At 37.7% G+C, this 25928-nt stretch overlaps 2 protein-coding genes across 3 annotated transcripts in view; both read right to left on the bottom strand.

Annotated features, from left to right (window-relative positions):
• Positions 1-19666, bottom strand: part of elovl5 (ELOVL fatty acid elongase 5) — a 41244-nt gene extending 21578 nt beyond the window's left edge. The window contains exons 1-3 of the mRNA XM_052089695.1: positions 19518-19666; positions 12022-12086; positions 11236-11423 (exon numbers count right to left, since the gene is read on the bottom strand). Coding sequence (XP_051945655.1) covers positions 11236-11423; positions 12022-12079 — 246 coding nt within the window. The 5' untranslated portion in view covers positions 12080-12086; positions 19518-19666. The remainder of the gene's footprint in view (positions 1-11235; positions 11424-12021; positions 12087-19517) is intronic.
• Positions 19667-21594: 1928 nt separating this feature from the next.
• gclc (glutamate-cysteine ligase, catalytic subunit) overlaps positions 21595-25928 on the bottom strand; it is a 44179-nt gene continuing 39845 nt past the window's right edge. For both annotated transcript variants that reach the window (XM_052089687.1, XM_052089688.1), the window contains exons 14-16: positions 23494-23606; positions 23290-23410; positions 21595-22641 (exon numbers count right to left, since the gene is read on the bottom strand). In XM_052089687.1, coding sequence (XP_051945647.1) covers positions 22460-22641; positions 23290-23410; positions 23494-23606 — 416 coding nt within the window. In that variant the 3' untranslated portion in view covers positions 21595-22459. The remainder of the gene's footprint in view (positions 22642-23289; positions 23411-23493; positions 23607-25928) is intronic.

The raw sequence follows: 25928 nt of genomic DNA, 5'->3' as shown, positions 1-25928 counted from the left end.
CAAAAGGTGACACACTCCTCCCTAAACAAAGTAAACAATACCATATGTACCAAAACACACAACTAAACCAAGTAAACTCATATACAGACAAAAATATATACGTACCATGCCAAAAATAAGTTACAGTGAAAGAGGAAAAAAAAAAAAGAAAATATATATATATATATATATATATATATATATATATATATATATATATATATATATATATATATATATATACTAATCAAAAGCAATCACACGTATTCTGAAGATGTTGAACTAAATGATTTTTAAATGTTGGAAAAGAAGTTAAAAACCGAATTGAAATTGGAAGTTTATTCGAATCATACGGTGCTTTATATTGAAATGCATATCTACCTATTTCTTTATTGATCTGAGGAGTGTAAAAATAAATTTGGGTATTATGACGCAAGTTATGAGATGACCTAAATGGAATTAAATACTGTTTTAAATAAACAGGGTAATTCATATAAATGCATTTAAAAATAAACTGTAACCAATGAAAGCGCCTTCTATTTGATAAGGTCAGCCAGGACAATTGATGGTACATTTCACAATGGTGTGTTCTGTAGGGGCAGCGGAGTATAAATCTACACAGGCTATTGTAAACTGTATTAAGAGACTGAAGACAGGAAGCAGTAGTGTTTTGGTATACAATGTCAGCATAATCCAAGATTGGCAATAGAAGTTGAGAAACAATTCTTTTCTGACATGATAGTTAAAACAGTTAATTGATTGATATAAAATTCTAAGTGAGCAGTTGAGCTTATTAGTTATATTATGCACCTGAGTGCTGAAAGAAAGATCAGAGTCAAGCCAAAGGCCAAGATACTTAACCTGGCTAGTATGTTTTATAGGAGTTTGATCCAAAGATATAATATTTAGTGAGTTTTCTAGAGAAGAATTCTGTTTCGTTTTAAAAGCATTGAAAATGATTTTGATTTGTTAAGTAGAAGCTTATTAAACAATAGCCACCTCTGAACTGAATCAAAACCATTTTGTAATGTGGTGCTGATGTCACAAATATTAGGTTTGGAACAATAAATAACCGTGTCATCAGCATAAAGTTGAATATTACATCCAGTGCAGCTACGCAGAAGATCATTGATAAATATTGAAAATAATAAAGGCCCCAAAGAGGAGCCTTGAGGAATTCCTCTATCAATACCTGTAGAGTGAGACAAACTGCCCCCAAAGGACACACACTGGCGACGATTATGTAAATAAGAATTAAACCAAAGCAAAGAAGAGGTAGACAAACCAAGAGAGTACAATTTGTCTAGAAGTAAATAATGATCAACTAAGTCAAAAGCTTTAGTAAGATCTAAAAATAATGCACCTGTACACATACGATTATCAAAACTCAAGAACACATCATTAGTAAATTTAAGAAGGGCTGTAGTGGTGGAAAAATGTTTTCTGAATCCAGATTGGCATTGAGATAATAGATCATTATTAGCTAAATAATTCGATAGTTGGATGAAAATTATTTTCTCAAAAACTTTTACAACACTGTTGATGATTGAAATGGGTCTATAGTTATTAATATTATCAGAACTGCCACCTTTATGAAGTGGAATAACTTTAGCACATTTCCAGGCCAAAGGAATCGTACAAGATGAAAACGATAAATTAAAAAGTAAGGCCAATGGCGCTGCTAGTACATGAGAACCAATTTTAATAAACTTGTTCTCAATGCCATCTAGTCCAGCTCCACTGGTAGATGACAGTTCACTTATAACCTTTTGCACATCTGCTGGACTGATCTCTGTAAATGAAAAGGAACTACCGGTATGGGGACAGAGAGCCAAATCTAGTTTAAAAGTATGAGTCTGAACTTGTGGTGCTGAAGAAAAATGTAAACTAAAAGCATTTGCAATGGTTACTGGATCATCTATAATTTCATTATTCAAATTTAAATTGGTTGTAGTCCGCCCTGATTTCCCAAGTAAATTATTAACCTGTTTCCAGAATCTTTGTGGGTTTTTGAAATCATTCGATAGACAATTTCTAAAGTAACTGGATTTGGAGTTTCTTGTTTGCATGGTACAATTGTTTCTTAATCGTTTATATTCTTCCCAGTCAGCAGTGTGTTTTGTACGTCTACACTTATGCCAAGCCCTATCCCTCTGTTTAAAGAGATTAATAAGGTCACCATTTACCCACGGCAAGTGACTACCTTTAACTTTAACAATAGTCCAAGGAGCATGCTTATTTATGACATTCAAGAGCTCAGTATATACAAAATGCCATGCATCATCAATAAATGGAATTAGATTAAGCCTGTACCAGTTAATTTGAAGCAAATCGTTAATAAATTTGTCACTATTAAAGAATTTGATTTGCCGTATCTTAATAAATTTGGGAGGGAAACGTTGCTTCGAAATTTTCCAAACGCAATAGATCATGTGGTGATCACTAAAGCTGTCTGGTAAAACCCCAGATTTAATTATTCGTTCAGGGTGAGAAACTAAGGCCCAATCCAAAAGAGATTTAGAGGTAGGAGTCAATCTTGTGGGCTCAGCTATAAATTGTGTCAAATTTAAACTATTAATCATATTTCTTTCAGTAAATGTAGATGAATGAAGCCAATTAATATTAAAGTCACCCATAAGTATCATTTCTTTATTAGAAACTAAGGAAGAAACAGTAGAAATAATATTTTTAAATGATTCCACTTTCAGAGAGGTAGGCAGTCTGTAAATATTTCCAATAATAATTTGCTTATTTTCATGCAGAGTAATTTTAATGAACAGACCCTCAAAAGTACTGGAATCTCAATAGGAACCATAAGTTGAGAATTTAAATGAGATAGTACATAAGTGGCTACTCCACCTCCCCTTGATCCTCTGTCAGATCTAAATAATTTATAGTTGTCTATACTGATATCAGTGTCAGAAATGTTGCTGGTAAGCCAAGTTTCGGATAATGTAATAATACTTGGATTATTATAGGATAACCACGCTCGTAATTGATCAATTTTAGGAAGTAGGCTTCTAATGTTCAGGTGTATAATATAAAGACCTTTACCAATACTTATAGATAAATTATAATACGGTGTAGACTAATAAAGAAATCATGTAAGTACATAGTGAAAAATAGAAACCAAGGGGGGTGAGCACCATGGGAGCCAACACACACACACACACACACAACCACATATACATTCTATCAAAACAAATAACAAAAACATTAATAGATAGACTAAACGAAAGAAGAGAAAAAAAAAAAAAATTCAAATCTCAGTCAACAAGTAATGCAATCCAGGAAATAGTAAATACAATAATCAATATAATTACCGAAGCACAATCATTTACGATAAACAAAGATTCAGAAATTGAATACAGAATAAGAGCTACAGACAACAAAATAAGAAGTGAAGTGCAATTCAGGACAGACCCACACTATGGAGATTTCATCAAGACATCCCGAATAAGCACCTCCGATTCGTCTGGAGAGTTGCAGAGGTGGGCTACTTCACCGATGTGAATCCTGAGAGTAGCAGGGTACAACAACGCATAACGAATCCCCATCTCGCGTAGTTTCTTTTTTACCGGATCAAACAGGCGGCGTTTCTGCGTCAAGCCATGGCTGAAGTCTGGATAAATGAAGACTCTAGAGCCTAGGTACCTCAGCTCCTTTTTCTCCCGAGCAAGGCTAAGAATCTTAAGTTTGTCTCGAAAGTGAATAAACTTTACCAGAATGGTTCTTGAACCTGGTTTGGAGTTCGGTTGGGAAGAGGCTCCAGAAATGCGATGAGCGCGCTCGATTACCGGTGGAGTAGAAAAGTTGTCTTCGCCGAAGAGATGAGTGAGTAGATGTTCAATAAAGCCGATTGTATCTGTACCTTCAGCTCGCTCAGGAATGTGAATGAAGCGAAGATTTAGGGCTCTGCTCCGATTTTCGGCGTCCTCGACTTTCTGCAGTAGTAGTGTATTTTGCTTCTCCAGCGTCTCAACGCGTTGCTCTAGATCAGTTATGTTACCCTGGTTTGAACTGACTCTAAATTCAAGCTCTCCTACTTGGTCCCCGAGAGTTTTAAGGGAAGACTGCAATGCATTTGCAGCTATTTGCAGGTTGTCAAGTTTCGGGTCAAAATATATGAACATCTCTTGCTTAAGTTGTTGGAGAGCTTTCAAAATAAATGTGTTGGTCGCGTTTTGTTCCATGACGGATCACAGGTGAAATAATCAACTGAACAAACGGTGTCCGTCTAACAGTTCTCAAAAAAGAAAAAAGAAAAGAGGTTTGATACCTCTAATAACTCTCCAAGCTTATCATAAGGTAGATATGCACGAGGATTCATTAATTAGCGCATTTTGCAGACTGAGAATTGAAGAGCCTCACTCAAGCACTGCTGCTGTGTCGGCCATTTTGCGACATATGGCGTCCTTGGCGGCAGTTACGCTGCTCGGGTTGATGCATATGAGACCGCTTCAGCACTGGCTTCAGACTCGAGTCCCTAGATGGGCAGAGCTCTCCTATGAGGCAGCTGTATGCCTTGGAGTGGCGTCTGTTCGTTAATTGGTGAGCCCTGTTTGAGTCAGTCGAGCTAAAGGCCCTCTCACTGAAGATGGCGCTCCTGACTGCGCTCAATTCCATCAAGAGTGTTGGGGACCTGCAGGCATTCTCTGTCAGTGATATGTGCCTAGAGTTCGGTCCGGAATACTCTCACGTGATCCTGAGACCTCGGCCGAGCTATGTGCCCAAGGTTCCCACTACCCCTATTAGGGATCAAGTGGTGAACTTACAAGCGCTGTCCCGGGAGAAGGCAGACCCTGCCTTGTCATTACGGTGTCCGGTTCGTGCATTGTGTGCTTACTTGGACCGCACCGAGAGCTTTAGACACTCGGAGCAGCTCTTAGTCTGTTTTGGGGGACAGCAGAAGGGGAAGGCTGTCTCAAAACAGAGGATTGCCACTGGATTGTGGATGCCATCACTTTGGCATACCAGGCCCAGGCTGCGCCATCCCCCCTGGGAGTACGAGCACACTCCACTAGGAGTGTGGCATCCTCCTGGGCCCTGGCGGCGCCTCTCTAACAGAAATCTGTACAGCAGCAGGCTGGGCGACACCCAATACCGTCGCAAAATTTTACAGTTTCGTCTTGTGTTAGCAGGTATGAACAGGTAAGTATGTGGGCAGATGGCTGGGTGTACCGCTTGCACTTAGAGCCTTTCCCCTACCAGAGGGAATAACGTGCGCTTTTTCATACACGCGAGTTCCTGGGACTAGCGAACCCTGGATGTCCTTTCTCCCCCAGCACCCTGCGGCAGGTGAATTTGAAGGAGGAATTGGATGCCAGGCCCAGTACTCATGAAGTATGCCCTGTCAGGTCAGCCCTTGTACTTGGGATAGGGGCTCCATATGTGGTGGTTCCCTGTCGGTATCCCCATATGAGGTATTTTCCACAGTACGGTTTCCCTAATGGTAAACCTGTGTCTTCCCTTGGGCAGAGTTCTGCTCTTTCACCAGTCGCTGCACTTGTAGTGCTACTCCTTTACAGGTAGGACCTACCGCAGGAACTCCTTTCTTTTTTTTCTTCTTTACTCCATTTTTTTTAAAGAAGATAAAAGGTTGAAGCAACTGATGCGGCCTACTCTCATTGGAAGTACGTCTTGCCCCCCTGGGTAGAAGGGACTATGTGGGGCGATAGGAAGGTTCGATGGGGCTGTGTGCACTTGTTACTAGGCACGCGGTGGCCTGCCTATTACCTAGTGACATCGACAACGTCGAGTGAGTGACAGATAGGGAACGTCTTGTTTACTGTTGTAACCTCCGTTCCCTGATAGAGAGAACCAGACATTGTGTCCCTCCTGCCACAACACTGAACTACCCAATGAAATGGCCGGGACTCGGTCTCGGCTCCTCAGCACAAACCTGAATGAGTGGTTGCAAGCCGTCTCCTTTTATACCTTTATGTCTAAGGCAGTAGCATGCAAATTCCACTTGCCAATTCCCCTTGGCCGTTTCTTAAATATCAAAGGTGTTTGGGGCTCCAAAGTGCAACCCCTAGTGTCACTACATCGACACAATGTCTTGTTCCCTCCATCGGGGAACGGAGGTTCCAACAGTAGCAAAGAAGATTTCTGCCTTTAAACATTTTTTATGTTGCATTTTTTATGTTCTTATGTTAAATATTTTTTTTCCACATCAATCTACACTCCGTACCCCCGTAATGACGAAGCAAAAAAAAAAAAAATGTTTTATAACTTGGGTTCAAGTCCGGGCTCTGGCTGGGCCACTCAAGGACATTTACAGAGTTGTGACAAAGCCAATCTTGTGTTGTCTTGGCTGTGTGCCTAGGGTCATTGTCCTGTTGGAAGGTGAACCTTCGGCCCAGTCTGAGGTCCTGAGTGCTCTGGACCAGGTTTTCATTAAGAATATCTCTGTACTTTGCTGCGTTAAGCTTTCCTTTAACCCTGACCAGTCAACCAGTCCCTGCAGCTGAAAAACAACCCCACAGCATGATGCTACCAGAGTGACCATCAGGTTCTTCATCACATTAGCAAGGCCCTTCTACCCCGACTGCTCAGTTTGGCCGGGTGGCCAGCGCTAGAAAAAGTCCTGGTTGTTCCAAACTCCTTGTTGTCCTAGTCGTTCCAAAAAAACTGTTACTAAAGGTGATGGACATTTATAATGTCTCTTTCTGTAATGCAATTGCAATAACATTTTCATTTTATTGAACAGGATTGAGGTAAGAAACAGCTCTGATTAAAGATAACTTGTAACTCACACATATGTGCTTATCCTGGATTTAAAGTTCATTATATTTGGAAAGCCAGACAGTTTTGCAATGCAGATAGTAAAGAGAGTTCAAAGTAGGCAAGAGAGGACTCTGAACTCTCAGGTGCTCTGTGAATCATCAAATAGTCCACCATCAAAACTGAGCAGTAAAATTGTTAGAAAAAAAAAAACAAAAGTCAGCATCAAGGTACATTCAAATCTAAAATCAAATCTAGATTGTGTAACATCTTACAATGAAGGAAAAAAAACAGGTTGGAGTGCATGGGGACATTAAAAAAAAAAAGAAAAACACTACAAAATTACAGGATGAAAAAAATAAAAATAATAATTTCAGTGGCAGTGTTAGCTGAGATAATGAGCTTGTCAAATCCCACATGGGCACTAGACACTGCACTGTGGTCACAGCAATACCAACAAGAGCAAGTGCCCACCACAAATAACCTGCCCTAAATGTATCTATAATGTTTTGCATGTCCTGAGTGAATATATATATAATGTTAGAAAACAGTAACTAAAAACAAAACAAAAAAAATTTTCATTTTGGTTCAAAAATTCTGAAGCCTCTTTTCCAAATCGTAACAGGTTAGAACAGAATAAAAGAATGGTTAATAACGTTTTTTTTAACATGACATCTGCGCAAAGGGGCGAAATACCAGTTGTAGTGTTGCCAGATCTTGCAAAAGAAATAAGCAGCCTGGTGTGGAAAAACAAGCTCAAAATAAAGTGAAAATGAGCATTATTTTTTTTCCTGTGTGGTAGATTTATCAGCATAGAAATCCAAAGAAACATACAGTTAGATAACGGAGTATAATTTTAATTACAGATCTGTTTTTCAGTAAAACGCGGCAGCACCAAATCTGTATGAATGCATCATCTCTAACAATAATTCAGTGAAGACATGGAAACAACTGAGAAATATACTTTTTATTTCTAATAATATTTTCATTGTATCTGGTAAGCTGGTGAGTTTAATTATACATAGTTATTAAAAAGCTCTTCATTAACAGAATGTGACATCCAAAATGAACATTTAGGCAAACAAATGTGTGTGCATCAGTTTCCTTCAGGATCAAAGAACATGTTTCATTTTTTCAGGCAATATGAAGTGGTGTAGTTCCAGAAATGTACTGTGATAAACCCTTTAGCCTTTAGTTTCATGAAAATATGTATATATATTAGAATGTAAATTAATCAGTTATCAACATTTAAAAATAAAGTTTTCACTCTCGATCAATTGAAAATCACTTTGTTCCTATTGTCGGTTACGTTCTGCAAAAAAATGTGTTTGTTTTGCAGTTTTCATTTTCATTCCTTAAACCGTTTTTAGAACCTATTACAAAATAAAGGTACACATTCATAAGAATGTATGTATTGTATTTAAAGTGGTTTAAATGAGTTAAAACTTACTTGTTTTTTGTTATTAATTTTTTTTCCAAGGTCCATTTATAATGTCAATAAAGTTTTCTGTGTTTTTCAAAAAGTGCTCTTTTTGAACTTGGAAGGGAGTTTTGAAAATGTCATTCCTCATGATATGAACCCTTTAACCCTTAAAGGAATATTCCGGGTTCAATACATGTTAAGCTCAATCGACAGCATTTGTGGCATAATGCTGATTACCACAAAAATGTATTTAAACTCGCAAAAATGGAGGTGACAGTGAGGCACTTACAATGGAAGTGAATGGGGCCCACCTTTGGAGGGTTTAAAGGCAGCATGTGATGTTTATAATTTTAAAAAGCACTTACGTGAATTCTTTTATTAAAACTCATGTATTGTTTGAGCTGTAAAGTTGTTTAATTGGTCATTTTTACTGTCGTTTTAGGGTTTGTTGACATTACATCGTCATGGTAACAAAGTTGTAAAATTGGCTCCAAGTTTACACAGAAAATATTAGTAAGCAATTTTATTACACTAAAATCATGTTTAAACCCAAATCCTTTATGTCTTTTGGCTATACTTTTGAAGCAGTGAGTATTTTAACGTTTACGGATTAGCCCCCCCATTCACTTCCATTGTAAGTGTCTCACTGGAACACAGATTTTTGCTTTTCAATCAGTATTATGATACCAATGCTGTCGATTGAGTTTAACTTGTATAGAATCTTTGTGTGAATATTCTTTGTGACCCAGAACTTTATTCCACCCCTTTACCTTATCAATTTTTTTAAGTTATGCTCCTGCCTCTTTAGTTTTCCTCAACCTTTCTCTTATAAATAGTGTAACTCTAAAAAATGAAATGCAAGAAATATATATACAGTGCTATTTTGTTATGTTGCAGCCTTATGCTAAAAACTTAAAATATTATTTTTTCACATCAATCTCCACTCCATACCCCCATAACGACAAAACAAAACTGATTTTTTATAACTTTGCAAATTTATCAAAAATAAAAAACTGAAATATCACATAGACATAAGTATTCAGACCCTTAACTCAGTACTTAGTTGAAGCACCTTTGGCAGCAATTACAGTCTCAAGTCTTTTTGGATATGATGTGACAAGCTTTGCACAGCTGGATTTGAGGATTTTCTGCCATTCTTCTCTGCATATCCTCTCAAGCTCTGTCAGGCTGGATGGGGACTGTCAGTGGACAGCCATTTTCAGGTCTCTCCAGAGGTGTTCGATTAGGTTCAAGTCCGGGCTCTGGCTGGGCCATTCAAGGACATTCACAGAGTTGTCACTAAGCCAATCTTGCATTGTCTTGGCTGTGTGCCTAGGGTCATTGTCCTGTTGGAAGATGAACCTTCGGCCCAGTCTGAGATCCTGAGTGCTCTGGACCAGGTTTTCACCCAGACCAGTCCCCCAGTACCTGCCGCTGAAAAAATACCCACAGCATGATGCTATCCCCACCATGCATCACCTTTGGGATGGTATTGCACAGTTGATGAGTGGTGCCTGGTTTCCTCCAGGCACGACGCTTTGAATTGAGGCCAATCATTTCAATCTTCATTTCATCAGACCAGAGTATCTTGTTTCTCACAGTCTGAGAGTCTTTTAGGTGCTTTTTTGCGTCTGGCCACTCTGCCATAAAGCCCAGATTGGTGGAGTGTTGCATTTATAGTTGTCCTTCTGCAAGTTTCTACCATCTCCACACATAATCCCTGGAGCTCAACCAGAGTGACCATCGGGATCTTGGTCACCTCTCTTAGCAAGGTCTCTCCCTGATTGCTCAGTTTGGCCGGACGGCCAGCTCTAGAAAAAGTCCTAGTTGTTCCAAACTTTTTCCATTTAAGAATTATGGAGGCCACTGTGCACTTGGGAACCTTCAATGCCGCTGAAATGCTTTGTAGCCTTCCCCAGATCTGTGCCTCGACACAATCCTGTTTTTGAGCTCTGCAGGCAGTTCCCTTGACCTCATGGCTTGGTTTTAGCTCTGATATCCATTTTCACCTATGAGACCATATATAGGGAGAGAGATGCACGTGACCACGTTGCACGTGTGTCTGTGTTTATGTTTGTTTTAAGTTAAGTTTCTGATTACATTTTACGTTGACTGTTCAGCCAGTTCCCGCCTCCTTCTTGCCCGTCCTTGAACTGTTACAGTGATGCCGAAACCCAGGAGGGAGGAGGGATGTCGCGGAGTCCTCGCCGCTGCCATCCACCAGGGGAGAAGCCGCGGCCATCTGCTTGGGACGGAGGAGTCGCTGCTGGCCAGCGAGAGCCGGAGAAACCTCTGCCATTTGATGAAAAGTGGGAGTAGTGAGCTGTCATCCGCCAGAGGGTGAAAGAGCTGTTGAGGACCGGGAGACAGTGCATCTGGGAGCCGGCGAACAAGTTTATCTCTCTCTCCTCTCTCTGTAGCCCCGCCTCGCTCTTTCCCTCTCCCCTTTCCACCCCTCATCTCTCCCAGGGCTCCAGAATGATGGGGAAGACCTGCCGGCAGGCAAGGCTGAAAGGACAATGCCCCCCTTCCAGGAAGGGAGGGTAGGGGAGTGCATAATGCCGGGGTTTTCACTCATTTCAGTGATTGGCTTGATTTGATTTATATTTGAAATTGCCATTTGATGAAGTAACAAAATGGAAGTAAACTATAGCAAGTGTAACACATTTACGAGTACAACGAAAATTCTGTAAGTGTAAGCATCTAAGCTCAATAGGTGCCTGAGATAATCCATACAGTATGTGTAGCTTGTGTAGATTATGTGTTATGTGTAGCTCAGCTTGTGTTTGACAGCTATTTGTGTCTCATAAAATCTCAACGATAAACTAATAAATTTGGTTCTATAATCTCATTGATATATGAAACATTTTACAAAATATAACACAATATATACAACTCTACTACTTTCTAATTGTCTTTAAAATGCTTTGATATCATTTCTGGCCATTTTGTAGATCCATTTATGATAGATATGTACTGAGATATGCATGGGTTGCTAAAGTCTCAAGTATGTAATGATGTTTGTCAAAACACTTCATAAATATATGCACATCTTAACAGTCATGTTTACAAAAGTGAGTCCCTGCAAGCAACTTTAGCAATCCTACCTCATAGAACATGTAGAAAGACAGCAGCGTCAGGCCAAGGTTATACGGCACTAGCAGAGCTCTGCATGAGTAAGGCTGTCTGTTTTTCATGTATTTTGGTCCCATCCACACAATCAGAAGATATGTAAAAGTTAAGGCAAGAGTAGGAATGAAGTCATCCAAAAGTAGCCAACCCCGAACCCGTGCATCTGAAAATGACGGAGCTGAATCATCATCACTCATATGCAACATATATATATGATGAAAGAATATTAATAGTTTAATTAATCCTTCCCGCAAATAATCTAGTAAATCAGCCTAACTAAAGACTGTTCGTGGTTGCCAAACTATGTAGCAATTTTGCGCATTAAAGGAATATTCCAGTTTCAATACACGTTAAGCCCAATCAACAGCATTTGTGGCATAATTACCACAAAAAATATTTTCAACTCATCCCTCATTTATTTTTTTAAAGCAAAAATCGCAGTTACAGTAAGGCACATACAATGGACATTAGAAGACACACGTAAACATGACAAATAAATGTTTGCATGTGTGTAAACATGACTCTATTGTAATTAAATTGGTTATCAGGTTTCTCATCGTCATGGAAACAAAGTTTTAATGATTAGTAAGCGATTTTGCCACAGTGCATCAATATTGTTTTAGCAATAAAAATCAAGTCCAAATCTCACTCAGTAAACATGCAGTGCTTGATCAAAAAAAAGTTCACATCAAAAAGAGTTAGCCAGGTCAGCAAGAATGACTATTAAAGGCTTGTTAAAAGTCAAGGAGTATTGGTCTTACCCCTGAGTCCCATCCATGAGTCAATATAAGTGTTGACTCTGTGATTAAAGGCCTCCATCTCCAACCTTTGAGAGAAATCATATGAAGATTAGTTGTTTTCACTAGCGTAAAGGCTCATTTACATTCAAGCTGTCTGTAAAAGTACAGTAAAAGAAGTCTGTTCATATTTCTATTCTTCCAATTCATTGCATACAGTCCATTTATTGCTCACTTGTAGCTCAGGAAAGGTCAAGATAGTGAGCTTAGAAAGAGCCCTAATTCAGAAAACCTCTTTAAACGCGAAAGTGTATATTTCAGATGCTGTAACTGGTCACCATTTCTTTTAGCGTACATTTTCCACAATTTTTAATCACCTTTTAACTTTACTGCAGTTTTCTTAAATAGTCCTGCAGTGTGACAGATTTTTCTAATTAAATTAGCCTCTCATTTAATATGGGATCATAAAAACTACATGCGTAATAATTATACAAGAAACTATCTGAAAATATTGTTTAAAATAGTTTGATAAAATATAGCAGGTCACATTGTATTCACTGCTTGACATGTCAACCTAAATATATACAATTATATTAACTTTCTACAACAGACCAATTCATAAACTGCTTTAATAAGTCTTGTCAATATAACCGAATATACATCTAAGATGGCGCCGCAGATGGCCGCCTCGGTATGGAGCTATCCAGTTCTTTTACTGTTTTTGTTTGTTTGGCCTGTGTTTAATCATTTATTTCCGGTCTGTTTTACCAGAGACGAGCTGCTGAATATCTGGCAGAACACAACCTTTTACATTCCCTAACAAAATGGACGAATTACTTCCTCACCTGCAAAAATAAGGACTTCGCTAATTCTGCTGCATTGTGCTTCATGAAAACCTGGCTGAACCCGAGTGAAGCCATTCAGGACAGCGCATTACATCTACCGGGCTTCCAGCTGTTCAGAGTGGATCACATTGCGGAGATAACGGGGAAAACGAGAGGCGGTGAAATGCGATTTTATGTCAGCGAATGTTGGTGTACAAATGTAACAACACTGAAGATGTGCTGTCCTAATTTAGAGGCGCTCTTAATAAACTGTAAGCCTTTCTACTTGCCGTGGGAGTTTTCCTCATGAATTCTTGTTTGTGTCTAAATTCCTCCATATTCGTGCGTGAACAGCTGCCTGATCAGATCAAAACTCAGGCAGCTTTGTCAGGCCAAAGAGGATGCTTACAGAAGTGGGGATAAAATCTTGTACAATCAAGCCAAAAACAGACTGACAAAAGAGATTAGAGTGGCTAAAAGACTATTATGAAAAGCTGAAAAAACAGTTTTCAGCTAACAATCCTGCATCAGTGTGGAGAGTCCTGAAAGACTTTACTAACTTCAAGACACCATCCCCCAACACTGTAGGGAATCAACAACTGGCATACAACCTGATTGCATTTACCGGAAACAGTAGACAAGAAAGCACAGGGCCCAGATTGTGTTTCAACCACTTGAATAAAATCCTGTGCTGACCAGCTGGCCCCCATCTTCACACAGATTTTCAACAGATCACTGGAGCAGTGTGAAGCTACCTGCAACTTCAAATGCTCCACAATCATCCCTGTCCCAAAGAAACCCAAGATCAAAGGACTAAATGACTCCAAACCCTTCGCTCTGACATCTGTGGTCATGAAGTCATTTGAGAGACTGGTGTAGGCCCACCTAAAGGACATCACTGAACCCTTTCTGGATCCCCTTAAATGTGCTTATAAAGCAATCAGGTCTGTGGATGATGCAGTCAAAATGGGACTGCATTACATAATTCAACATTTAGACAAACCAGGGTCTTATGCAAGGATACTATTTGTTGATTTCAGTTCAGCTTTAATACCATCAACCCGCACTCCTATGGACTAAATTAACCCAGCTCTCTGTTCCCGGCTCCATCTGTCAGTGGATCACAAGATTTTTGACAGGCTGCAGCTAGTGAGAATGGGGAAATTCCCCTCCAGCACATGTATAATCAGCACTGGTACCTACCAGGGATGAGTGCTCTCCCCACTACTCTTCTCCCTGTATACAAATGACTGCACCACCAAGGACCCCTCTGTCAAGCTCTTGAAGTTTGCAGAAGACACTAGTAATTGGCCTCATCCAAGATGACGGTGAGTCTGTACGTAGAAGGGAGGTTGAACAGCTGGCCATCTGGTGCAATCAAAACAACCATTCTGAACAGCACTGTGGCAGCAGTGGAGTCATTCAGGTTCCTGGGCATTACCATCACACAGGACCTGAAGTAGGAGGCCCACATAGACTTGAAAAAGGTCTAGCAGAGGTTTTACTTCCTTTGCCAGTTGAGGAAGTTCAACCTGCCACAGGTGCTACTGATTAAGTTCTACTCAGCAGCAGGGGTGTAAAGTAACAAATTACTTTAAGTAGTTTAAAAATTGTATACTTTTACTTAAGTATATTTTAAGTGCTGTAACTGTACTTTTACTGTGCTATTTTCCCACTGTCTGTGTTTGCTACTTCCCTGTCCTGATTTTATTTGTATCTATCAACATGATTGGCTAGGAAGAGTCTCATGACTCCCATCAAATCAAATCATATGTAAAAAAACTTGAGCGGCAGCTGCAGATCTGGCACCATCTGTTATAGACGTGGAGGATGCCTCAAGCATAGTTTACAACTACATCTTGGCAGCACCTGGAAGGGATTGTCGCAGTGAAAAAGGCCAATTGCTTGATTGTGTCATTTGAGTTTAACTTGCTCAAGCCAGATATCAGCATTAATCCTGCCTCTAATTTGAAGAAACATATCGAGGTAAATTTTCTATTTCTGATTACTAGATTCTGTGTGTCTATAACGTAGCCTGTAATTTAACTCTATAATTTTAAATCATCACTGAGATTATTGGGCTGCTGTGACAGATTAATGCAATGTTATTAATAGGGCTGGGCAATAAAATGATGTTTATCGGAAAAAAGAGAAATGACCTTGATCAAATTTTTTGTCGTTTACTATATTTAGCCTATGTTTTACATCTAGAACAGGGGTGTTCATTACATCAATCGTGATAGCAAGAGCACCACTGATTGGTTGATCTAGATGAAATATAAAAGTATATATTTACATTTTATTTCCTGATGTCTGTAGCTGCATGTTGTTTGATTGACAGGCGGCTAATGTTTGAGCGCTAATGCGCCTAAATGATCAAATACACTTTAGAATTCTTGATGAAGATTTAATGTAAACGCAGTCGTTTATGTCTAAAGTGAATTAAGAGTGGGACAAAAAGTTTATTTCCATCAAAATGTTGGACTTGAAGTGTGCATGTAACCGAATTGAGCACTGTCTAGTAGGCTATGTCATATAAAGGCAATTAATCAAACAACATCAAGGAAATGGGAAACAACTCACTTCTTTTGGCTGAATAACTTGAGTAGCTTTAAAAGTATTAATATAATAGAATAAAACAGTGACATTTTTAATAATCATATTTTGGGGAAAAAAAAATATTTTAATAAAAATATTGACCTCTGATGTAGAGAGTGTTAATTGGTATAATAAATTACCAGGAAAGTAGAGATGATAAAATAATTTATAATTATGATTAGGCTTTAAAAAGATAGAAAAGTATCAACATTTGCAGATACTTCAGCAGAATATTCCACCAGTCACAAATTGGATTATGGATGGATTATGCATTAGAATGTGAACACAACTATTGATGGGCTTAAAAGATACAAGAACTAAATCAATGTTGAACATTGTATCTCAAAAGGAGGACAATGTGGCCCCCCCTTGTGCTACTTAAAGAAATAATTCACACAAAAATGTAAATTCTCTCATCATTTACTCACCCTCATGCCATCTGTCTATGAATTTCTTACTTCAGAACACAAATTAAGATTTTTAGAAGAATATTTCAGGTGGTAACCACCATTCACTGCAAGTGAAGGGGTGCCAAAAGGGTTGACACTCCAAAAAGCACATAAAAGCAGCATAAAAGTAAAACATACAACTCCAGTTGTTTAATCCATGACTTCAGAAATGATGACAGGTGTGGGTGAGAAACAGATCAATATTTAAGTCTTCTTCTCTCTGCCCAGTAGGTGGTGATATGCATGAAGAATGTGAATCACCAAAAACACAAGAAGAAAGTGAAAGTTAAAGTGGAGATTGACTGAGCAGGGAGGAGAATTAATAGCAAAAAAGGAATTAAATATTGATCTGTTTCTCACCACATCTATCATATATTTTCTGAAGACATGGATTAAATCACTGGAGGCACATGGATTAGACTACTTTTATGCAGATTTATGTGATTTGTGGAGATTCAATATTTTAGCACCGATTCACTTTCATTGTATGGACCAAAAGAGCGGAGATATTCTTCTAAAAATCTTAATTTGTGTTCTGCAGAAGAAGAAAGTCAAACACATCCTGGATGGCATGAGGGTGAGCAAATGATGAGAGAATTTATATTTTTGGGTGAATTATTCCTTTTTAAGCGTGATGTAGCCCATGTACCAAACACCTTTTCCGATGCCTGCTCTTCCTCCTCTATTCTGCAGGACATGACTTGCCAAGTGATCCTGCTTTTTTAGCATTTTTTTGCATTCCTTGCATTGTTTGAACATGTTTTATGCACAACAATAACTCTGTTGGCATTAAGGGAAATTTAGACCCTACACATAAACTGATTTTAATGTAATTGTTTCATACATTATTTAAAATGGTGATCAGTGTATTGAAAATAACTTTTTAATCTTTTAATTTCTGTAATCATGTCTCCCTTTTATTTTTTGGAAGCAGATTCATGTAGTGTTTATCATAGGGTTGTGCCGATGGACGATATCATCGTCCATCGTGATGGCTGACCAACATAACGATGTAGAGCCACCATCGTGATGCCATGCCCCCTTTTGCGAGTCTTGCTAGTGTGACTCACTAATCCTAGTCTCTTCTATAGTTAACCTAAAAACTTTGCAGGGATTGCTCTGTAAATTAAATTGAGAATATAACTAATGCATATATGCTATTTTAAATACTGTGGTATATGCCAGAGACGTGACGTGTTAGTCTGTGAAAATACCGTGTCAGGCAGGCTACACAAATATTGATCTTGACATTGTTAGCTTCTTGTCTTTTTTTTACATGTCTTACACTGTACATTTAGATTAAAATATTTTATGTTGTAGGCTACAAGAAAATAGCCTTTATTAATTAATTATTAGTAGGCCTAGTTGTAGTGTCTCAGAAAATCTTGCTCATTGTCACATAGCTCTTGTATACACTGAAGCGGCAGTTTAAGATAAACCCAGACCAGCGAACGTCAAATAACTTTTGTCTGGTTAATACTTTTAAAGAAAAATTTCCTTGGCCATAAATCCATAATGTCAAATCAAATGAAAGAAACAAAGTGAATATGAATAACACACATTTATTAAAACATAGAAGAACAACAAATAAAACAAGAAAACAGGAACAACACTCAGACCGAAACTCGGCATTAACATTTCACTTATAATTAGCAGCACAATTAACTTCAACACAGGCTACAAAATAAATTATGTTATTGAACTATTGTAAAGTGGTCATATGAACTACACAAATGAACGTTTAAAAAATAATGCAAAATTGAATAGCTCCGCAACGGATGCCGAAAAATGCGTAAAGAATTCTAATATCTTTCACCATAGACCATGTTTAAATTTCGATGTTTCTGGCCAGAAATACCAACATATTCACTTTATCTGGTTTTAATAAGCTGCGGATTGGAGTAACTACACTACCCGCTGTGCTGAAGACCCGCCCTGATGGAGTACTGGTAGCACATATGCACAGATATTTCCGTGCTAATCTTGCCATGAACGGAAACCTTTTGTCCTTCGTTTTCCACCAAGTCAGCGGGTCCTCTTCCCCATCAATGGCCATTTCCTGTACATGGTCATTTCTGCCTCGACCTTTTGCTCATCAGTGAGTAAAATAACGACATTATAGTTTTTAAGTGGAAAATAGTATTTATGTAAAGAGATATATTAAAATAAAAAGTGCACAACTCTTCTTAAGTGAAAGCAAAAAAAAAATGCTTCACGTGTCGTGCAACCTACTGATGAAGCGCCAACGAGTCATTAGTTGGGTTAGTAAAATAACGAAATTATTATTTTTCATATAATTTTTGAAAATTATATGAAATTATATAATCCCCTCCCCCACACCGCCCCACCCCACCCCACCCCATCGTCCATCGCGATGTTTTACTGTCAACATCATCAACTGCCAATTTAGGGGACATCGCCCAACCCTAGTTTATCATAGATAAGTAATATATTTTAAAAGTTGGCATACAGTGTTCATTATAATGGGGAATATGTTTTGCAACTCAGTACTCAAAACTCACTACTCTTGAGTACTTTTAAATGAGCTACTATTTTACTCTTACTTAAGTAGTTTTTAGGACAGCTACTCTACTCACACTACATTTTTTGGGAAGTAACAGTCCTTCTACTTGAGTATGATTTTTCAGTAATCTTTCCACCCCTGCTCAGCAGTCATTGAGTCTATCCTCTCCACTTCTAAAACTGTCTGGTTTGGTTTGGCTACCAAGTCAGACATCAGAAGGCTTCAAAAGGATAGTTCGGAGTGCTGAGAGGACTATTGGCTCTCCCCTACCCACCCTGCTAGAACTGTACAGATCCAGAGAAACAAAAAGTGCTGGTAAAATCACTCGTGACCCCATTCATCCAGCACACTTCCTTTTCGAATTGTTGTCATCTGGCCGGCACTACAGAGCACTGAGCACCAGAACAGCCAGGCACAGGAATAGTTTTTTCCCTCAGGCTATCTGCTTCATGAACCGTTAAAACTGCCCCCAAATACTTTCCTTTTGTCAATAAAACAATGTGCAATATTCAATCCATCCATTCCTACTTATATCCATATTTAATTTACTGTATAGTCTTTAACATATCCTACCTCTTCTTCACTACATTACATCACCTGCACATAACTGTAAATCTGCACATAAAAGATTCGAACAACATTATTGCGCTATTGTAAATGTATCTTTTATCTGTTATATCTTATTTTTTGTATAACTTTTTTTTAAGTCAAGGCCTATATGTATATGTTTGTATGTATGTATATATGCTGCATTCTCTTTGCACTGGAAGCTTCTGTCCCCATGACAAATTCCATGTGTGTGTAAACATACTTGGCAATAAAGCTCATCCTGATTCTGAGGTAAAGTAAACTATTTTTCTTCTTAAAAAACAGCTTCACATGACGGCATCAAAACCAAGCCAAAACTCTTTCATAATACCACATGATGCGTGACACACCACGAGTATCATAAAGTATTTTTCAAGGCTAAATCTCTGGAATCATTCGCATTTCAGTGGTCACGCGCGTGTCATCCGGACAGAGCAGTTTCCCTTCATATTTTGGGGTGTTTCAATCTAATTTGCGTCAACGTATTGAACTGTCATTAACTGGAATGGCATCAAAGACTATTCAAACGCGTCTTACCTCAATAAAGGTACTTCAGATATGTATTCTTCAGTGCACTGTCCTATACGGATGGTGTTGGTGTGGACTCTTCGCGGATCAGTCACATGAACTAGAGCGAGTCACAAGTGTCTGCAGTCCACCTTAAACTGATGCGAATAACGGACCGTGTTCACAGAAGTCTCTCTTTATACTGCCGCTTCAGGGCAGTCTCGAGCACGCTGAGCCCTCCTCTGAATTACTGACACGGACAGTTCAGATTAGTAATCATTTCCCCAGGACGTTATTTTAACATGTTTATATATCAGTATCTCAAATAGTAGTTTTTTATTTCAACTTTTAAATATCTGTCGATTGATTCACATATGAGCTGTTGTCATGACATTGCCTCATGAGAATCCACTACATGATTATAATGTGCTTAAACTGGATTTACGACGTAAAGATACCAGTTTTTAATTCCATTTTGACGTTGTTAAAAAAAAAAAAAAAAAAAAGTGCTATAAAGTTATGACAAAGGCGTGAACTGATCCTCGACCAAAGTCACCCCATTCATCTGAAGTTAGAGTAAACCAATCACAGCACTGCTTTTGTGTGGTGTTGGAGCGGACCAATCATAGCGCGGCTCTGATATGGGGTCGCAATGGACCAATCACAGCTCGGCTCTGATGCAAAGCGTCCATCTCCTTAAAACTTGGGGCCAATACTCAGGGCAGCACTTACAGGAAAAGTGTCTCAAATTGCTCCCAATATGTTCGTGCGGCCCAATTAACCACCTTGAAAGGTTTTTGGAAAACTTGTATACACCGATTAACACCTGCCCACATCACTCCTGGAATTTTAGTGCCCCATCATGTAATTTCTCTTGGAATGAACACTAGTTGAGTTTGGAGGAGACTCAAACGATAGTTTCTATACTTAATTTACAATTATGTAGACTATATGAAGATTGCTCAAATTTAGTTTGATGGAAATGTATCAATTTAAATGCATAAATCTTAAAAATAGACTTCATTTCTCAATTCTTAAAGAAATAATCCAGGTACAATACAAGTTAAAGGAAAAGTTCACCAAAAAATGAAATTCTCTCATCATTTACTCACCCTCATGTCACCCCAGATGTGTATGACGTTCTGCAGAAAACAAATTAAGATTTCTAGAAGAATATTTCTACTCTATAGGTCCATACAGTGCAAGTGAATGGTGACCAAAATTCTGAAGGTCTAAAAAGCACAAAAAGGCAGCAAAAAATTCCTCCATTGGTTAAATCCATGTCTTCAGAAGCAATATGATAGGTGTGCGTGAGAAACGGATCAATAAATATATATATTGCTATAAATCTCCACAATCTGACCAGCCCCAACCAGCAGATGACTGAACGTGAAAGTGTAGATTTGCAGAAAAAAAATGACTTCAATACTGATCTGTTTCTCACCCACATCTATCATATTGCTTGAAAAGATATGGATTTGACCACAGGATTACTTTTACCTTCATAGGCTTTTTGGACCTTCTGAATTCTGGTTATCATTTAGGTGCATTGTGAGGCTCAACAGAGCCAAAATATTCTTCTAAAAGTCATAATTTGTATTAAAGAAAGTCATACACATCTGGGATGGTATGAGGACGAGTAAATGATGATAACATTTTCACTTTTGGGTGAACTATCCCTTTAAATTCAGTCGATAGCTTTTGTGTCAATGTTTACCACAAAAAAATAATTATTTCGACTCGTTCCGTGAGGTATTGCAAACACCTCTGTAATATGGATTTTTAGAAAAGGAGGGACGAGTCGAAATACAGTCCATGGTCCAATAAAATTAACAGAAGTAAAAAATGCTGAGCAAAACTGTTGGTCCAAGGGCCATGCTTTAAACAATACCATCAATAAAGCTTGTGTGGAAAGGCAGTGTCAGTACCTAATCTGATATTGATTAAATAATTCAGATAGAAAGAACAAACATGCCATGTAAAAACCATTTGAAGGATTTTATCAGCTGATTTCATTATTAGAAGCTCAAACGATTATGAGGTTTAGTCCTAAAAGGCATTGTTGGCCAGTGTGTATGAGCCACTCAATAACTACACAAATTGACAGGAATCACTTTATTTCAAGCCATATTCAGACATTAAAGCTAACAAGCTATAGCTTAAAAGAATCACATTCTTCATATGAATCGAATTCATTTTTTCAGCATTGTAATAAAAAAAGGCCCTCAGCACCCTCTAGTGGTAGACTCAAAACACCAGCATTCATAGCATTGATGCCATAACCTTAACTAAAGAAGACTAAGCATTCATTTAGTATAAAATAAATTAAATGGGCTTTAAAAATTATATGTTGACTTGTTAGTGAGCACAATACAATGCACAACACTACAGTCTTCTACTGTTTCCCAAATGAAATCCTACATGAGTTTAGTCAGTGCTGCACACATAGTTCCCCATCAAGAAATCAGTTTCAGTGCCAAATCTGTGGGTCTTAAATTCAATCTTGGTACAATATTACTTAAACCTCTTAAATGCCAACAGGGATAATAATCTGTTATGCAATTCAACGGATTTGTCCATTATAAAAAAGAAAGTACACTTGTTAATGCCTGATGAAGTACAGTATTTACAATACATTTCAACAAGGAAACTCACACTAAATGTTCAATTTAGTGTCTGCTACATTTACATCATCTCACACAAACCGAGAGCTGCGTGAAATATGTACATATCCGACTGCAATTACATCTTTTATCTTTTGAAGTTATTCAAATTATTTGCGAATCATAAAAATCTGATATTTACAAATTCAACAAAGATTTGGCTGAGCTCGGCAATCAACACATGCCATTTTCAATTCTCTCATCAAACACATTTGTTGTTCTGGACCGCTTCTTTTCACATATTTGGTCTTCCGTTCTCATGCAAAGGGACTTCTCATATGACAACACTATTTCTGAGTGGGCACAATTTCATTTTGCCCTGTTAACTGGCTCTCCGATCAGTTCTGGGCATTTCTCTTCGTCCTTTGCGATTCTGTCGCACTTGTGCAGCAGGTCGTAATTAATTTTGTCTGTAATGACGCTGTCCTGCTTGTACTGAGGATGATTGGCAACAAACTCCCTCATCCATTTAGCCATAGTCATCAGCTCACCTGAGAGGAAAAACAAATGAGTCAAAACATAAACAAAATGCAAACAACACAACAGATGTCACAGCACACAAACATAGATCAGCTATTTTACAAAGGCTTTGAATGTTACATTTTTTCATTTGAATTGGATTGACAACGTAATTTAAAAAGCATCATCCATACAATGCAAGTCAATGGGGACCAGCTCTTCCAAGCTCCAAAAAGGAAATAAAGGCATAAAAGTAATCCATACCACTCATGTGGTTTAATCATGTCCTCTGACGTGATATAATCTAGCTTCAAATCATCATTGTGCAAAGTAAACAAAGTTACATCAACCCGAAACCAGCCGTATAGCTTCAGAAGACATGGATTAAACCACTAGAGTCTTATTGATTATGTTTATGCTGCCTTCAAGTCCTTTTTGGAAATTGGAGTTTTGGACCTCATTGGATATGTTCACATCATATCTCCATCAAAATATCTTTGTGCAGAAGAAAAAGTCATTCAAGTTTGAGATGGCATAAGGGTGAGTAGAAGATGAGAGAATTATCACACCGATTTTACTGTATGTAAACATCTTTTTGAAAAGTGAATTTAAGACAACTTTAGGCCTTTCATGGATCTGCGTGCAGAAACCCTGTGTAATTAACATGAACATTTGCATACCAGAAGCGCGCTTCTTAATGAGCTTCAGGTAGTTGAGGATAGTGCAGCGCGTGTCCACATCCACCTCCATGTTCTCAAGGTAGCTGTTCAGCATTGGTATCAGTCCCTGAAATACTCCCTCCTGAAGAAACGACAGCATGCGAGTGGTCAGTACCGTTTTTACCCATTTGAAACTGTTTCAAGTTACAGAGCAGAGTAACACACCTTCCCATTGATGATGGTGTCGATACTCATCAGTGTGAACTCTTCACCATCATTACAGTCACTATCCACTCCGTTCTGAGCCGTGGTGGGGGGGTCCAACACCGGATTACAGCCTGCAAAAAACACATTTGACAAATGAACACTTGGGCTATGTTCAGAAAGGAATACAACATTAATATGTACTGAATACTTCAGCAATAAGGTACAAGAAAATATTACGGACCAAATGTTCATTACAATGTTGTTTTTTAAAGTAAAATCATTCAATGCCACACTTCTGCTAGATGAAAGAGTCCTGACAGTAAACAGAACGTTGCTAGGCCACAAGAATAATGGTTAGCTGTGCAGTGATATAAACAGAAGCTTGTGAAGGGATAAAGAACGCTGTTGACCAATCAGCATCCGGGACTGGATCCATCCATTTTATAAAGTGCAGTATACACTTTATAAAACACATATAGATGTCACAGCTCAATATTGATATGTTCAGTATATTATATTGATAATGTAAACACAGGCCATTATCATTCAGGGTGTTTTTTTATTTATTTATTATATTTTTAATGACATCTTGGGATCAAAGTTTATTTTTATGCCAAGATCAAAGTAGTTGAGATGTACACAGTAAACTTCTTACAACATTGCAATAAAAACGATATAATCTCCCCCATATTTATATATAAAAGACATTTTGAAACCAGTTTAAAAACATCCAATAAAGAACTTTGAATAAATCTGTTGTCTCATGGCATTCCAGTAAAATATGCTTAGTCATTAACTAGGTTCCCACCCAAGGATTATTTGCGAAAAAAATTATTAGCACATCAAAATAAAGCTGATGGAAAAGCACATTATTGCTAAAATGTCACAAATGTCGACATAATATTTTTCCGTTTAACTTGCATAAAGAGCATAAACTCTATGTCGATACATCAAATGTTACAAAAAAAATGGTTTGGAAACACTTTGTTGATAAAATTGGCATTAACGCAAAAATGTAGTCACATGACCCAGAGTTTGCCACAATCGATAGCCTGTGTTAATCATGACGACAGTATTGAATGCTAATTTATTGTACATGATTATGGGTTGATCTTTATGGCATATAGAGTCGATCTGCAAATGTGACACTACAGGACTGCCAACACAAATATCTTATTTAACAAATGAATGGCCACTGTTTTCCTTTTTCACTATTCAAAATAATAGATGGCAGTCTTGGAATTAGCCCACAATACAAAAAAACTAGGACTGTCAATCGATTAAAATAAATTACATGGTGTCCCGATTAATTAATCGTGATTAATCGCATATACAAATATAGGAGAAAGCCCCTCATATAACAATAATTCAATATATAAAATTACATATTTATATCAATATATAATTATACATAGTTATCTTTAAATATTTAAAAATTATATATATATATAATAAAAAATATTCAGATAATTAAAATGCATTACATTCTTGTGGCAGAAGAGTTAATCATTAATAAGACAATACAAAAAGTGGCTTTAGAATATAATGTATTGTTTACTACCATATTATTGATCATAAGTCAATCATTGGCACACAGTTTATCCATTACACAAGTGAATTTGTCAATCAGTTTGAGATTTATTATGAGGACTTGTTTAAGGACCCGTCAATTTCAACAAGCGTCAGACATGCTTGTGTAGCGTCTTGGATGTGTTGAGTCATAAACATAAAATGTTTAGGTCACTGTTTCAAGTTAAATATAGTTTAATACTCAATCTTTAAACACATCTTGAGATACCTTAGTTGGCATTTGCGCTCCATCAAGTGTTTTGAACGCAAAAACGTAACGAATGTTTGTGTTGTGGGTTGCTTCACTGTATAAACTGTGTGTTGCTCATACAGCTGAAATTTCACTTACTGCCCTCTGGAGTAAACATGTGGTACTACAAGCTTGCATTTCTCAAGAATCTTCCTTATTATGGTGCGATTAATTGCGTAAATGTTTTTGGCAAATTAATCGCACTGAATTAACGCGTTAAATAGACAGCCCTAAAACATATAATTTCTGTGCACAAAGATGTTTTAAATACAAAATAAATTCACAATACTAGAAGTATCTGTCCTTTTTTTTTTTTTTTTTTTTAACAATTAAAGCACAATTCTATTAATTTATTGTTTAGTTTTACTTTTGAAAAAATGCCGGCAAAATCCTGAATATAATGTATTATATAAAATAAATTACCAAACGAAAAAATTTATATTTTTAGACCTATATATATCTTTTCTCAAAATTAAATTAGTTTTACCCCGTTCTGTAGATGAATAAAGTCGGCTGAATGACATTCTCAGAATGTTCTGCACTTTTTTCAAGAATATAAACTGTCAGAACTATTTGTCCAATGCTGAGTTCACTTTCAGAAAATTAGCTTTTGAAAATTGTAATACGTTTAAAT

Source organism: Xyrauchen texanus, chromosome 24 (genome assembly GCF_025860055.1).
Source record: "Xyrauchen texanus isolate HMW12.3.18 chromosome 24, RBS_HiC_50CHRs, whole genome shotgun sequence".
NCBI classification, from domain to species: domain Eukaryota; kingdom Metazoa; phylum Chordata; class Actinopteri; order Cypriniformes; family Catostomidae; genus Xyrauchen; species Xyrauchen texanus.
Note: the sequence above shows the minus strand (reverse complement) of the source record. Positions and strands in the feature narration are given on the sequence as shown.